Source organism: Athene noctua, chromosome 25, assembly GCF_965140245.1.
Source record: "Athene noctua chromosome 25, bAthNoc1.hap1.1, whole genome shotgun sequence".
NCBI classification, from domain to species: domain Eukaryota; kingdom Metazoa; phylum Chordata; class Aves; order Strigiformes; family Strigidae; genus Athene; species Athene noctua.
In genome coordinates, this window is record NC_134061.1 from 1,286,196 (window position 1) to 1,300,849 (window position 14,654).

At 75.1% G+C, this 14,654-nt stretch overlaps 1 protein-coding gene across 1 annotated transcript; it reads right to left on the reverse strand.

The window, feature by feature from the left end:
* Nucleotides 1–244: 244 nt before the first annotated feature.
* THRA (thyroid hormone receptor alpha) lies at nt 245–12,061 on the reverse strand. Its single transcript, XM_074927107.1, has 10 exons — nt 11,963–12,061; nt 6,329–6,444; nt 5,536–5,769; nt 4,213–4,274; nt 3,158–3,258; nt 2,897–3,044; nt 2,498–2,703; nt 1,959–2,105; nt 1,599–1,857; nt 245–583 (listed from the first exon to the last, which is right to left on the reverse strand). Exons 3-10 carry the CDS (start codon nt 5,586–5,588, stop codon nt 333–335), a joined length of 1,227 nt encoding a protein of 408 aa, XP_074783208.1. The 5' UTR covers nt 5,589–5,769; nt 6,329–6,444; nt 11,963–12,061; the 3' UTR covers nt 245–332.
* Nucleotides 12,062–14,654: the final 2,593 nt, after the last annotated feature.

The window sequence follows — 14,654 nt, forward strand, 5'->3', positions numbered from 1 at the left end:
CTAAGAAGAGAAGGACAATAAAGGAAACGCTCGACCGTCGGGGCCCTTCCCTGTGCAAACAAACAAAATTCATCAAGTCCTGGGGCGCGGGGCGGGGTGGGGGGGGGCGGCGGGGAGCGGGGCACACATGGGACCCCCCCCCTGGGCACAGCATCCCCCGGCCCCTCACCCTTGGGGGCGTTGGGCTGGGATAAGAAAAAAAAAAAAAAAAATAAAAATTTGTTTTGTTTCGTTTTGAGGGAGGTGGTGAGGGGTTGGGGGGGGGGGGGGGGGGGGCCAGAGCTGGAGAAGGGGGTGGGTGGGCATCGATGGGGTGGGGGAGGATGGCAGCCCTACACCTCCTGGTCCTCGAAAACCTCGAGGAAGAGGGGGGGGAAGAGCTCGGTGGGACACTCCACCTTCATGTGCAGGAAGCGGCTGGCGTGGCAGGCGCCGATCATCCGCAGATCCGTCACCTTCATCAGCAGCTTGGGCCAGAAGTGGGGAATGTTGTGTTTGCGGTAGTTGATGTAGTGCTCGAAGGCCAGCAGGTACGTCTCCTGGCACTTCTCGATCTTCTCCACGCAGATCAGCCCCGTCCGGTCTGCGGGCACACAGGGGCCGGGGGGGGGGGTTCGTCCTCCCGCAAGGCTGCGTGTCGCGCCCCAGAACAGCCCCCCCCCCCGCCCCGTCTCGGCCTGGTGAGGCTCCCCAAGGGGGTTCGGGGGGTCGCCCCGTGCAGCTCGGGCTTTGGGGTGTTGGGGAGTGGGGTGCTCACCCTGTGTTCCTACAGCAGTGGGGATTGGGGTGCCCCATCCCACCCTGTGATCCTGGGGCTCTGGGAATTGGGGTGCCCCACCCCGTATTTCTATAGCTCTAGGGATGGGGTACCCCACCCCATGTTCTTACAGCAGTGGGGATTGGGGTGCCCACCCCATGCTCCTGGGGAGTGGGGTGCTCACCTCATACTCCTGGGTGCTGGGGAGTGGGGTGCCCCACCCCATATTTCTACAGCTCTAGGGATTGGGGTGCTCCATCCCATCCTCCTACAGCACTGGGGACTGGGGTACCCCACCCCATATTCCTGGGTGCTGGGGATTGGGGTGCCCCATCCCATACTCCTGGGGCACCGGGGACTGGGGTACCCCACCCTATGCTCCTACAGCACTGGCGATTGGGGTGCCCATCCCATGCTCCTGGGGCACTGGGAACTGGGGTGCCACTTCTTGCACCCCCATGCTGCAGCACTGGGAATTGGGGTGCCCACCTCATACTTCTGGGCACTGGAAATTGGGGTGACACCCCTCGTACCCCCAGGATGCAGCACTGAGGACTGGGGTGCCCACCCCATGCTCCTGGGGCTCTGGGCATCGGGGTGCCCACCCAAATCACCCCCAAGACGCTGGGGGCTCTGACACCGGGGTGCCCACCCAACGCACCCCAAGACGCTGACCACACCGAGCACTGCAGTGCCCACCTCCTGCGCCCACAGGAAACCCCGGACTCTGGGCACCGGGGTGCCCACCCCAAGCACCCAATGGTTCCCGGGGTGCCGGGGTCCTTCCCCCCTCAACCCCCCCCATCCATCAGCCCCGGGGGGGGGCCGCCGACGCCTCTACCTGAGGACATGAGCAGCACGGCCTGGAGCAGGGCCACCTCGGTGTCGTCCAGGTTGAAGGCAGAGAGGGACTTGCCCAGGTCGAAGATGGCGTCGGAGACGACGCCGAGGCCGCCGTTCTTGAGCTGCTCCCGCTTGACGGCCATTTCCCCGCTGAGCGTCAGCGTCTCGCTCTCGGGGTCGTAGCGCACGGCCGCCCGCAGCGACATGATCTCCATGCAGCAGCCCTTCAGCAGGATGATCTGGTCTTCGCAAGGCAGCTGCGGGGACGGGGACGCGCACGGGGTCAGCAGGACTTACCGCTGCCCACCCCCGTCCCCACCCTGGGGGGGCCTCCCCGCGCCCCCCCCTCCGCCCTTACCTCCGAAAACATGGGCAGTTTTTTGGCAAAGTCGACCACGCGGGTGATGGCCGGGGTGATGATTTTTGTAAACTCGCTGAACGCCTCCAGGTCGACTTTGTCCCCGTCGGGCATGGAGGCCATGGGCGACTGGCCGATGTCCTCGGGCTGTGGGGACAGACGGTGGGGTTAGGGGGTGCCCTGTGACTGTGGGTGTCCCCCCCCCCCGGCCCTGGGACCCCCGCGGCGGCGGGGCAGGGCTGGGTGCGGGGCAGCAGCCAGGAGAGGGAGCTGGTGCCAGCGCAGGGACAGGGGCCACCCCGCCAGGGCACAGCTGTCCCCTTCGGTCACCGCTCACCCCTTAACCCTCCCGGGGGTGACGAGCTCAAGGACACGGAGCGACGTCCCAAACCCCCGCACAGGCGCACCGTGAGCCCCGCCCGCCACACGTGCACCGAGCGTGCGGGTGCTCAGCCGACAGCGGCCAGGGTTGGGGCTGGGGAGGGGGGGGTCGGGGTGGTGGTGCGACCCCCCCCAGCCCCTCCGCCCCGTGTCCTCACCAGGAATTTCCGCTTCTGCTTCCAGTGGCTGCCCTGGGCGTTGGTGCTGCGATGCGCCTCCGTCACCACGTGGATCAGCTCCCACTCCTCCGCGCTGGGGTTGGGGCGATGCTGCAGCGACTTGATCATCTCCTCCTTCCGCCGCCGCTCCCGGTTCTCCTCGATCAGCTTCCGCTTCGCTACCCGCTTCGAGTCATCCAGCACCACTGCCGGGAGCCCCCCCCAACCCCAAAAACCTGAATCAGCCCCGGTGCCCCCCCCCCTCACCCCTCGCGGCTGCGGCGCAAAGCCCCAACCTGCTCCCGCAGCCGCACTGAGCCGCCCCGACCCGCCGTGCCGGGACCCCAAACCGTCCCTGGAGCAGCAAGGGGACCCCCCCGCGCCCCCCCCCGCACTCACAGTCCATGGCCATGCCCACGGAGATGCACTTCTTGAAGCGGCAGAGCTGGCACTGGTTGCGGGTGATCTTGTCGATGACGCAGCAGCCATCGTACTTGCAGGAGTAGGTGGGGTGCAGGTTCTTCTGGATGGTCCGACGGAAAAAGCCCTGGGGACAGCGCGGTGGGGGGGACACGACACACACACACAGACAAAATGAGCCCTGGTGACCCCCCCCCCGGCCCCTCTGCCCACCCCCTGCCCGCCCTCCCACCCTCTCACCTTGCAGCCCTCGCAGGTGATGCAGCGGTAGTGGTAGCCGGTGGCTTTGTCCCCGCACACCACGCACTGTTCATCTTTGTCCAGGTAACTAGGGATGTACCCTGGGGGGGGGACAACACGCACGCACGCATCAGGGACCCCCCCGCCGTGCCCCTCCCCGTGCCTCAGTTTCCCCCTGTGGCAGCATCTGCCCCCAGCCCTGCCGCAGGCAGCCCCGGCATGGGAAGGGTTAAAGGCCGGGGGGCTGGGGGGGCCGCCCGAGCCCCCCGCACCAATAAAGCTCCCTTTATCCAGCTCCCCAGCCGGCTGCGGGGGGGTGTCCCTGTCCCCCCCTGGCACACAAAGACCCACTGTCCCTGCTATTGTCTGGGGTCCCCCAGCCTGCGGACCAGCCCCCCCCCCCCCCCCATCACGGGGAAACTGAGGCACAGGGCACCCACAGCGCACAGCAGAGGGGTCCCCAGCACCCCGGGATCCCTGTACCCCCCCCCCCCCCAAGATGGAGCGAACCCAAGCGTGGGGGCCCCGAGAGCCCACTCTGTGGGTGCCGGATGCGGGGGGGGCCCCCAGATCCGCCCCCCCTGAGCGGGGAGGGGTGCTGGGAACCGGCCGCCTGGGTCCCTCCTCCCGCCCCGCAGGATCCCGCCGGCGCCGGCCGCTCCCCGCTGGGGAATGGGGCAGGGCTGGGGGGCAGCGCCCGCGGGGCCCCCCTTATCTCCCACCCCAGGGTGCTGCCGGCCCCGATAGCACCGCCCCGGCCCGACCCACGGCCACGGAGGGGCACCCCACGGGGGGACGGAGGCGCTGGGGGTCCCCGCAGGGTCGTGGGGTGCTTGGGGGGATGGAGGGGGCAGGAGAAGGGGGTGCCCGTGGGACTTTGGGGTGCCTGGCAAGGACATGGGGCTCCGGGGGCTCCCCCCCAGCAGAGACACGGGGTGCCCAGGGGACCCCCGGATTTGGGGAGCTCGCGGGGTGCCCAGGGGACCCGGGGGGGGCCTGGCACAGATATGGGGCAGTCGGGGGGTGCCGCGGGGGTTCCGGGGGGGATCCCGTACCTGACATGCTGCTCTTCACCAAACATTGGCTGCTCTTTCTTTTGCGCTTGCCATCCAGCCACCTGCGGGGGGGGCACCGGGCTGGGACGGAGCCCCCCCGGCCCCCCCCAAACCCCCCCACCCCTCCCCATTCCCCCCGGTGGCCTCCACCCCCCGCTGGGAGCTGGGGACCCCTCGCCTGGGGTCCCCCCCGTGTGTGGGGTCCAGGGCACGGAGCTGTGGGTGCAGGGTGGGGTGGGGGGCACCCTGGGGGACACACACACACACACACACACACACCCCTCACGACACGGCACCGCCCGGGGGGGGGGGGGGGGGGGGGGGGGCAGGGAAAGGGTGGCGGGTGGGGGAGGGGAAGGGAAGGAGGGTGGGGGAGGGGCAGGGAAGGGCTGGGGGAGGGGAGGGTGGGGGAGGGGCTCATTTTCAGTCAAAGACAAAATGTCCTTTTGGCTCAGCGGGGAAGTGACATCAGCGGGGCTGAGCCAATGGCGAGCGGCGGGGGTCCGCGCCTCGCCCGCACGGCACCAGCCCATTGGCGGAGCCGCCTGGCACGGCCAGGCCGGGGGGGGGCCCGACGCCACGGGGATGGGCACCTGCGGGTGGGGGGCGAGGGCCCGCACCCACCGACACCCCCGCAGAGCCCACCCGGGGCGGGGGGACACGGGGGACACGGGGGGGGGGGGTCTCCAGCTCCAGCCCAAGGTGACCCCGGGGCACGTGAGAGCGGGCGGCCATCCCAAAATAGTCCCGGGACAGGGTGGCCCGAGGGGCCCTGGCTGGGGAAGGGGGTGGCTGGGAGAGGCCCCCACGGGGACACGGGCACGAGTGGGGGACACGTGGGAACGGGCAAGGCGTGGGGGGCAGCCGGGGTATGGGGGGACACGGGGACAGAGCGGGTGCAGAGAGATGGGGGGGGGGACGGGACACGGGGGACACACGGGGCACGGGGACATGGGGCAGAGGGACACACGAGGACACGTGGACGCACACGGACACGCAGGTGGACGTGGAGACACGGGGCACGGGGACACACGGGGACACAGGGACACGGACACGCGGGGGGGGGCGCAGGGACACGGGGCCGCGTGGGACACGGACACGAAGGGATACACGGTGACACGGAGCACGGACACGACCACATGGGGACACACAGGGACACACGGGGCACAGACAGGACCACGCAGGGACACATCGGGCACGAGGCCACTCGGGGCCACACAAGGCGTTAAGACGCACGGGGCCACGCAGGGCACGGAGATGTCTACGGCCTGGCGGGGGCCACGTGGGGACCCGCGGGGACACGTGGGTGACGCGGGGGCTCACCGGGTGTCCTCTGGCTCCGACAGCGGGTCCAGGGTGCTGGGCTTCTGTTCCATTCACCGCAATTCCATCAAGGAGCGCTCAGCACCGACCGAGTGGGCTCCGCCACCGGTGCCACGCGCGGGGGGGCCACGGCGGGGAGGTGGGGGGGGGGGGGGGGTGTTGGGGGGGGCTACGACGCGCGCCCCATGGCGCCCACCTCAGTGCTCAGCTCCGCGCAGCATCCCGGGCCGGACCCTGCGAGACAAACCGCGGCTGAGCCCGGAGCCCCGGCGAGGGGGGGGCAAGGTGGGATTGGCGGGGGGGTGCCACGGCGCGGGGCTGGGCAGGGGGGCGCAGGAACGCGCGGGGGGCGCGAGGCTGGGCCGGAGCACGAGGGACGTGTGAGAACACGTGGAGCGAGCGAGGGCTGGGGGGGGGCGTGCAAGGGCACGCGGGGCTGGGCGAGAGCGTGCCCGGGGGGGGGGCGAGAGCGTGCCCGGGGGGGGGGGGGGGCGTGAGAGTGTGTGAGAGCGCGCGCAGGTGTGCGAGAGCGTGCACGGGGGGGGGGTGTGAGAGTGTGTGAGAGCGCGCATAGGCGTGCGAGAGGGTGCCGGGGGGGGGGTGGGGGCGAGAGCGTGCCGGGGTGCAGGAGCGCACAGGGAAGCACAAGCACATGCCGGGGGGGGGCGCAGAGGGTGCTGCAGCCGTGGGGCAGGGCTGAGCCCCCCCCCCCAAACAGCAGAGGGAGCCCAGGGAGGTGGGGGGTGCCCAGGGCAGCCCCCCCTGCCCAAGGGAGCCCCCCCAGACACTGCACCTGGGGACCAGGCTGAGCCCTGATGCACTCGCCACACGTGCTGCGGGGGGGGGAGACTTACGGGCCGCCGGGGGGGGGGCCGGGGGGGCCGGGCGATCCCTCCTCTGCGAGCTCTCCTGCGGCAAAGACACAGCGAGGTGGGGCCGGGGCGTGGGCAGCTCCGGGGGCACCCCCCGCCCCCCACCGCTGCAACCCCCGGGGATGGGGAAACTAAGGCACGACCCTCACAGACACCCCCCCACACCCAAGTCCGGGCTGCGCCCCCCCCGGATCCCAAAGCTCCGCATCCCCACGGGCGCCCGGCGCCCACCCGCAGCACCCCAGCAGGATCGGGGGGGCACCGGCCACCGCCACCCCGTGAACCCCCGGCGACCCGCCACGGCACGGGGGTGCGGGGGGGTGCGGGGCCCCCATCCCCGCGCCGGGGGGGGGCGTGGGGCTGCGCTGGGCGCCGTGCCCGGCCCTCGGGCTCCTCCGCTCCGCGCGGGGACAGGCAGAAAGTAGGTCACGTTTGTCTTGGCCGCCGTAGAAATTCCTCCGGCGGATTTAAAACGCAGCGGACGGGGCTCGGCTGCGCCCAGGCCCCCCCCCCAAAACCCCGCAGCACCCCCACACCAGGGGGCACCCCCCTCTGGCCCCCCTCCGGCCGGGGATACCCGGGGACAGGGATGCTGCACCCATGGGCGCGCGGCGGCACCCCAGGCCGCTGCGGGGTGAGCGATGCACATGGACGGGGGGGGGGAAGCGTGCGAGGGGTCCCCCAGACCCCCTGGACAGGCCGGGGGGGGGGGTGGGCACTGCCCGCCCCTGTCTCTGCGGGGAAGCTGAGGCAGCACGGGGCACCCCACACCCTCAGGTCCGCTCCCCACCTCGGGGGGGGCCCGGGGGGGGGCCGGGGCGTGGGGCGGCGGCCGGCGGTACCTATAGAGCCCGGGCGGCGCGGCCGGGGGCTGCAGCAAATGTTTGTTCCATATGGGAACGGCGCGCGGAGACTTCCAAGTATAGGCACTGGCAGCGCGCCAGGGCTCCGCGGCCCCGCCGGGCACCGGCCCCCCCGCCGCCCCCCGCCCCCCTTCCCCCGGGACCCCGCGTGCCAGCAGAGCCCCGACGCGCTCGGTGCACGAGTGGGGCCGGGGGGCGCGTCCCCGCCGCGGCGTCACGGGGTGCTCCGACACCCGGCCCGGGGCGGGGGGGGGCTCGCTTGCTGCTGCCTCAGTTTCCCCGCCGGGGCGGCCTGGCCGGTGAGGGGTGGCAAGTCGCGAGGGGCGCAGGGCTAAAGCCAGGGCTCGGCCTCGCTAAGCCGGGGGCTCGCCCGCGGGACCGAGCGTCGCCAGCCCCCGCCGGCACCCCCGGGATCGCCAGCACCCCGCGCCCGGCCGAGCCCGCGGTGCCGCTCCAGGAACCGGCGCTCGAGGAATCCCGGGCGCGCTGGGGCGGCCCAGACAGACAGACAGACAGACAGACACGGGAGGCGGCTCCCCTCCTCCTCCTCCTCCTGCAGGACGCGTGTGATGAGCGCAGTCGGGTCTCAGCCCCCCACGCTGTTCCCCGTGCCCGGTGGCACCACAACCCGCGTGTCCCCACCCTGCGGAACCAGGTGCGGGGCTGGGCCGGGGGGGGGGGGGGAGCGGGGTGGAAGGAGCCGGGGGGCCCCCACCCTGCGGCCCCCCCAGCCCAGCCCCACGCCCAGGGGAGCGTTTCTGCTGAGTCGGGTGGTTGCAGGCGACAGAAAACAACCTGGGGACAAAGTCCAGGGCTGGGCCGGCAGCGGGAGCCACGTCGCCTCGTGGGGGGCACCCAGCACCCCGCTCCCCAGGGACGCGACCCCCCGAGGACCCCCCAGGACGGGGCCCACAGCCCTGGAGGACACCCATCGGCGCAGGCCCCAGCTGCCTCCGTGCAGCCGCACGCGGGTGCCGGGTACCGGGGTCACCCGTCAGTGTCCTTGCCCACCCCCCCCGGGGGACAGATGGGGGTCCCGGGCACCCCCTCCCCCCCGCCCAGCTGCCAGCTGGGTCAGGGAGGTGAGGGCCTAAGCGCTTTAGCCGGGGTGCCAATTAGCGTGATTAGCGCGGGCGGGGGGGCAGGGTGCGGCGGGCAGACCCACTGGACAGCGGCACGCGACGCCCGGCTGCGCAGGCGGGCACCGACGGGCAGCACCACGGCTCTGCCCCGGCCGGAGAAACCCCGGTGGCACCGGCCGGCGGCGCGGCCAGGCACGGGGGCACCTGCCGTGGCACGGCTGGCAGCCCCCCGGCACACGCCGGTGCCACACGCGTGGCCTCGCTGGGTGCCACACGCTCGCCCCATGCCTCTGCTGGTGCGTGGGACCCTACGCCCGGTGCCACGCGGTGCCCGGCGCCACCGCAGGGTGCCCAGTGCCGCCGCGGGGCACGTGTGGCAGCGCGCGGCGGGGTTGGCATACCGGGAGGCTGCAGGAATCCCAGACATGCGCAGCAGCTGGGGATGCCACCGGCCTGACATCACCCAGTGCCACGGGGGACCCGCGTGGTGCCCCCTCGACACGCACGCGGGCTCTGGGCCGTGCCACGGCACGAGCCGGCCCGGCTCCGCATCCGCCCTGCCACAGCTCCAGGAAGCCACCGCCCGACGGCAGGTGGCCACCGGGACGGTGACCTGTCCCAGCGCTGACCGGGCACCCACGGGCGGCCACGGCCTCGCGCCCCCAACGCGTCCTGGATCACCGCTGCGGGGACCTGCGCCGCGACCCCGACGCCACCGCGAACCCCAGGGGACCCCCCGGGCGCCGTTAAGTCCAACCGAGGCCGCGCCGGCCGCTCCATCCCGCGGTGCCCGCGCGTGCGGCCGGGACGAGGCGGCAGCGCCAGCTCCGCTCCCCTCCCGCCGCTCGGCCGCTCTGGGCCGGGCCTCAGTTTCCCCGGGGCCGCCGGCGAGGAGCCGCTCAGCGGAGGAGCCGTGTCCCTCGTGCCAGCGCGGCAGGACGCGGCCAGAGCCCTGTGACCCCCCCAACGCCCCTCGGGCTCCTCCTGGCCGCGAAGGACGGGGGGACCCGCGGGCGCCTGACGTGTGCCGAGCGCCCCCGGTCTCAGCTCGGCGGGGCGAGCCCCGCGGGGTGCCCCCGGCCCCGGGGGGGCTGTGCCGGGACGCCGGGGAGCTATTCTGAGCGCTTGGCACCGCGATGGGGACGTTTCTAAATCGGGGGCGCCGGTTCACGTGCACCGGGATGGGGGGGACACACACGCTCCCGGGTCCCTCCCCAGAGGCGCCACTCGCAGGGGTGGGACACGCACACGCGCGTGCAGCCACCACCTCACCACGACGTGCCCGGGGCCGTCACCGACGGCGGGACACGGGGAACCGGCCCCGAGCCCGCCCGGGGGTGCCTGGGGAGGGGACGCGGGGGACAGGCCCCGCCGTGTCCCCGCGGCCACCACCCGACCCCTGCCCGGCCCAGGGGCCGCAGTGCCGGGGTCACCTCCGTGTGTCACCGCCCCAAGGAGGGGGGGGGTCCCTGCCCCCCCCCGCACCCCCCCCCGCCCCATCCAGCCTGAGCGGGGCTCCGGGCGTCCTGCCCGCGCCCGCCTTCGCCTTCACCGCATCCCCCCTCCTCCTCCTCCTCCTCCTCCCGCTCCCCCCCCCCGCCTGGAAGGGGACCCGGGCGTCCGGCCCCGCCCCCGCGCTCCACCGCGCACCGGCGGCTGCGCGGGGTCCGGCGGGGGGGCCCCGGGGGGGGGGGGGCGCGGGTTGGGACCCCCGGCCCGACGGCTGCTCCAGCCCCGGGCAAGTCCGCGGCGGGGAGCGGAGAGGGGGGGGGGACACGACACCCGCTTCCTGAAGCAGCCGTGTGTCCCCCCCCCAATTCGGGAGCAGACGGGGATTGGGGGTGCGGATGCAGCCCCCCGCCCGCCCCCCCCCCCAATGCCCGTGCACCCCTTCGGGCTCCCCCCTCCATTCCCCCCCCCGCTCCGCCGCGGCCCCGCGAAGGTCACGGCCGCGGGCGGGTGGGGGGTGTCAGGCGGGGACCCCCACTCGAGGACCCCCCCCCCCCGCCAGCCCGGGGGGGTGCGGGGCTGCACCGGCGTGCGCGAGCATTGCGGGGGGGGCACACGCAGCCGCACGGCAGCACCGGGAGGTGGGGGGGGGAGGGAGATGACGGGGGGGTGCGCCTCGCCCCCACCCTGCGCCAAGACCCCCGGGCGGGGGAGCCCCCCCCTCAAACCGGTTCCACCGGGACCTGCCCGCGCCCCACGGCGGCCCCGGCCCCCCTTCCCCCGCCCCGTTGGAGCCCCGGGGGTCCCCGGTGCCGGCGGGGGTCAGGCGGGGTGAGGCGCAGCCCCCCCCCCCCAGCGACGCGGGGGTCACGGCGGCGGCACCGCCTGAAGGTCGCCGCGGGGCCGAGGTCGAGCCGGAGGCCCGGGCAAGGCCGGGCCGGTCCCGGGGTGACCTTGGCCGCGGCGCCCGCCTGCCTCAGTTTCCCCGTTTGGCCCGGGGGGACGCACCGGAGCCCGCTCAGGGCCGCAGCCCCGCGCCCCACCGGCGGCACCGGGACCGCCGCCCCCCCCCGGGCAGGATCCGGCCCCTGCCCCCTTCCCGGGGCTGGGGGGGGGGGGGGGGACGCGGCGGTCCGCGCCCCTTCCCCTCCCCCCCCCCGCAGGACCGGAGGGGGGGGGGGGGAGCCCCCGCCACGCCCCGCGCCCCGCTCGGTGGGGGCAGCCCGGGGGTGCGGGGCCACAGCGGTGTCACCCCCCCCCGTCCCTCCCCTCCCCCGGGGACGCCCCCCGCTGCCCCCGCCCCAACCGGGAGCGGTCGAACCGCCCCCCCCCGCCGTTCTCATCTCCCCCCCTCCGCGCGCTCTGCTCTCGGCGCAGAAAAAAATAATAAAAAAAAAAATTTAAAAAAATTAAAAAAAAAAAAAAATCCGAAATCGCAGGCATTCCTACCGCCGCTGCCAGGAGCGGGAGCGGGCGGGGACGGCCACGGGGCACGGCCACGGGCCCCCCCACGGCCCGGCCGGGCCACGGTCCGCCCCCCCCCGCCGCGACAGGGCCACGGCCCGGCCCCGCGACCTGCCCACGGCCCGGCCCCGCCGCCGGCCCCGCCGGGCCCACGGGCCCCCGCCACGCCACGGCCACGCAGCAGACGGGGGGCCGGGGGGGGGGGCACGGCGCTGCGGGCGGGTGGAGGGAGGGGAGGGGAGGAGAAGGGAGGAGGAGGAGGGGGGGGGAAGCTGCCCGCCGTGCACAGCCCCCCCGGGCCCCCCCGGCCGTGGCGTGGCGTGGCGGGCGGTGGGCAACGGCCGCGCTGCACCAACGGGGGGGGGGGGGTGGGCGAAGCGCAGGGCCCCCCCCCCCCCCAGCTCTACGGGGTGTGTGTGTGTGGGGGGGGGGGGGGGGGCCGCGGCCCCCCCCGCTCCACGCCAAACGCCCGGATTTTTAAAGAAAAATATTTACCCGTGGGTTTCCTCCCGGTGCGCGCTCGGGCCAGGGGTCCCCCCCCCGCCGCCCGCTGCCCCCCCCCCCTCGTTACACGCACCGAACTGCGCCCGGGCTCAGCCGGGGGCGCCCCGGGGTGGGGGGGCGGGGGCCGTCGGTAAACAACCGAGCTGCGGCGGGGCCGGGCGGGGGGCGGCGGCGGGGCCCGCTCGGGCCGTACCTGGGCGGCGGCGGCGGCGGCGGCGGGCGCGGAGCGGAGCGGAACGGGGCGCGGAGCGGAGCGGGGCGCAGCGGCGGCGGCGGCCGACGGCTCGTGGCTCCTCCCCCGGCCCCGCCGCGCCGCCCGCCCGCCCGTTCCGCCGCGGCCGCAGCCCCCTCCGCCGGTCGCAGCCGCTCCCTGCACCCGCCGCGCCCGCCCCGCGGATCCCCGCGTGGGGACCCACGGGGGGACGGTGGCGACGGGAGGGGCCCGGGAGGGGAACATCCATCCCCCCCCCCCCCCCGCCATCCCCACGGGACGGGGGAATCACGGGAGGGGGGGGGACCGGGGAGGGGCGGGGGTGTGCGTGGGGAGGCCGGGACGGTGCCCACGGGGGTGCTGTGACAGTGACAAGGGGACAGGGGACGGTGCCCGTGGCGGGTGGCCGCGGGGATCGGGGACAGCGCCCGCGGGGGTGCCGTGACGGCGACAACGGGGGGTGGGGACGGTGCCCACGGGGGTGCGGGGAGGGTGACGGTGGGGACCGGGGACGCTGCCCACGGGGCGTGGGGACGGGGCCGGAGCGGAGCTGGGGACAGCGCCCACGGGGGGGGGCCGGTGCCCGCCGTGGGGGGGTGATGGGGCTCCCGGGCGCTGGGGACGGTGCCCACGGGGCGGGGACCAGCCCCGCGCCCCGGGGGGGCCCAGCCCGGCCCCGGTGCGGGGGGACACGCACAGTCCCGGCACCGGAGGGGGGGGGGCCCCACGGGGCGCGCAGCACCCCCACGGCGGGTGGGTGGGCCCTGCCCCTGCGCCCCCCCGGGGGATCTGTGGGGCTGGGGGGGGGGGGGCGCAGGGGGGGGTTGGGACCGATCTGGGGCTGGGGCCAGACCCCGCCGTGGGGGGGCCGGGGGTGGCAGCGTGCACTGGGGGTGCGGGGTGGGGGTCTCGCTGGGGGTGCCCCCCCCCGCAGCACCCCGACCCGCCCGGCCCACCCCACCTCCTTCCCAGCAGTCCCTGCGCCGAGCCCCCCCTCCCCCGTCCCCCCCGGACTACACATCCCGTCATGCCCGGGCTTAAAGGGCCGCTCCCCCCCCCCCAACGCCCCCCCTTCGCCCCGGGCACCGCAGTTCAGCCCGGGGGGGCTCGGCCTGGCCGACCCCCCGCCCCCCCCCCGCTCCCAGCCCCGTGGGGGGCACCCAGGGGACAAGGGGGCGAGGGGAGAATGGGGGTCCCCAGGGGAGGGGGGCACCCAGGGGAGGGGGTAACCGGCAGCCCCCGGGGGGGGGACACTCGGGGGACAGCGGCTCTCAGGGGATGGGGTCCCCAGGGATGGGGGTTCCCAGAGCAGCCCCCCCCCATCCTGCGCCCCAGAGCTGGAGACGAAGTGACAACCTGGGTGTCCCACACCTGTGGCCCCCCCGGTGTCCCCCCCCCCGGTCCCTGTGCTGCCCCTGGTCCCCACAGCCCCGTGCTCCCTGGGCGCCCCCTCCCGCGGGCCCCCATGGCCCTCCTGCTCCCCGTGGCCCCCCCAGGCCCCCCCATCCCCACCAGCCGGGGCGCCAGCGTGGCAGAGGCAGGGTGGTGGCCCCCCCGCCCGCCCCCCCGCCTGTACCGTACACTTTATCCTCGGCAAACACGGTGCGTCTGCGGCCCCCCCCCCCCCGAAACACCGTCTGCCCGCGATAAGGCCGTGGCCGAGCTCCTCTGCCCCCCGCCCGCGGGGCTCGGCCACCTCGGCCCGACGCCGTGTCCCCAGTTCGCCCCCCCCCGCCCCCCCCGTGGCCACCCAGCACCCTCCTTCCCCCGGGGGGGGAAGCTGAGGCAGGGCTGGGGTTCACCTGCGAACCCCCCCGGGACACGGACAGGCGCCTCCTCCCCGCCAGCCCCCCGGCCCCCGCCGTGCCCCCTGTGCCACCCCTAGGCCTCTCCGTGTTCCCCCCCGGGGCCCCCCCATCCTGTGGCAGACCCCGGGGGGGTCCCGAGGGAGGTGGCGGGGCCGGGGGGGTGCAGCGCGCTCGGCCGGAACAAGCTCGTTAAAATTCATCCCGCCGCTCTGCGCCGTGCAGCCGCTATATAGAACCCCAGCCCGGGCGAGCTGCCCCCCCCGGGCCCCCCCGCGCCCCCCGAGAAAGGGGTGACGCTGGGCACCTGCATCCCCATCACTGGAGACCCCCATGGGCCAGCACCCCCCCCCCACCACCCCCCCATGAGGGTGTCCCCCACCCCAGGCTGTGTGTGCCCCCCCCTCGCCTTCCCGCTGGGAGCCCCCCCCCGGGAATCAAACCCTTCACACCCCACAAAACACCGGGGGGGGGGGGGTGTGGGAACCATGTGCCCCCCCCTCCCCAGCCGGGCCCAGCACTGGGGGGGGGGCCCGGCTGTCCCAGTTACCCCGTGGGAAGGGGAAGCCCCCCCCGCTGGCCCCCGCTCGCCCCCCGCTTGCCCCCGGCGCTGGGAACGGCCCCGGCCCCTTCCGGCCCCCCCGGCCCCCCCCGGCCCGGCCCTGGGGCTGGAGGCAGCTGGGCCGGGGCACCCTGCCAAGGCCTCGCCGCCTCCCCCCGCGCCGGCCGCCCCCGCCCCGGGCTGGGGGGTGGGACCCCCCGAACTCATCCCACGGCCCCCCCCGACCCGCCGGGCTGGGGGTGCTTTAACTTTGGGGGGGGGGGGTGTTGTCCAGGGGGGCTCCTCTGCTCCCCTCCCACCCCGGGGA

Coding starts and splice junctions, on each gene's coding strand:
- THRA (XM_074927107.1), bottom strand. CDS start 5,588: ATGGAACAGAAGCCCAGCACCCTGGACCCGCTGTCGGAGCCAGAGGAC. Junction 2,704..2,896: donor CGTGGGCATGGCCATGGACT/GTGAGTGCGGGG, acceptor GGCTCCCGGCAG/TGGTGCTGGATGACTCGAAG. Junction 1,858..1,958: donor AACTGCCCATGTTTTCGGAG/GTAAGGGCGGAG, acceptor CCGTCCCCGCAG/CTGCCTTGCGAAGACCAGAT.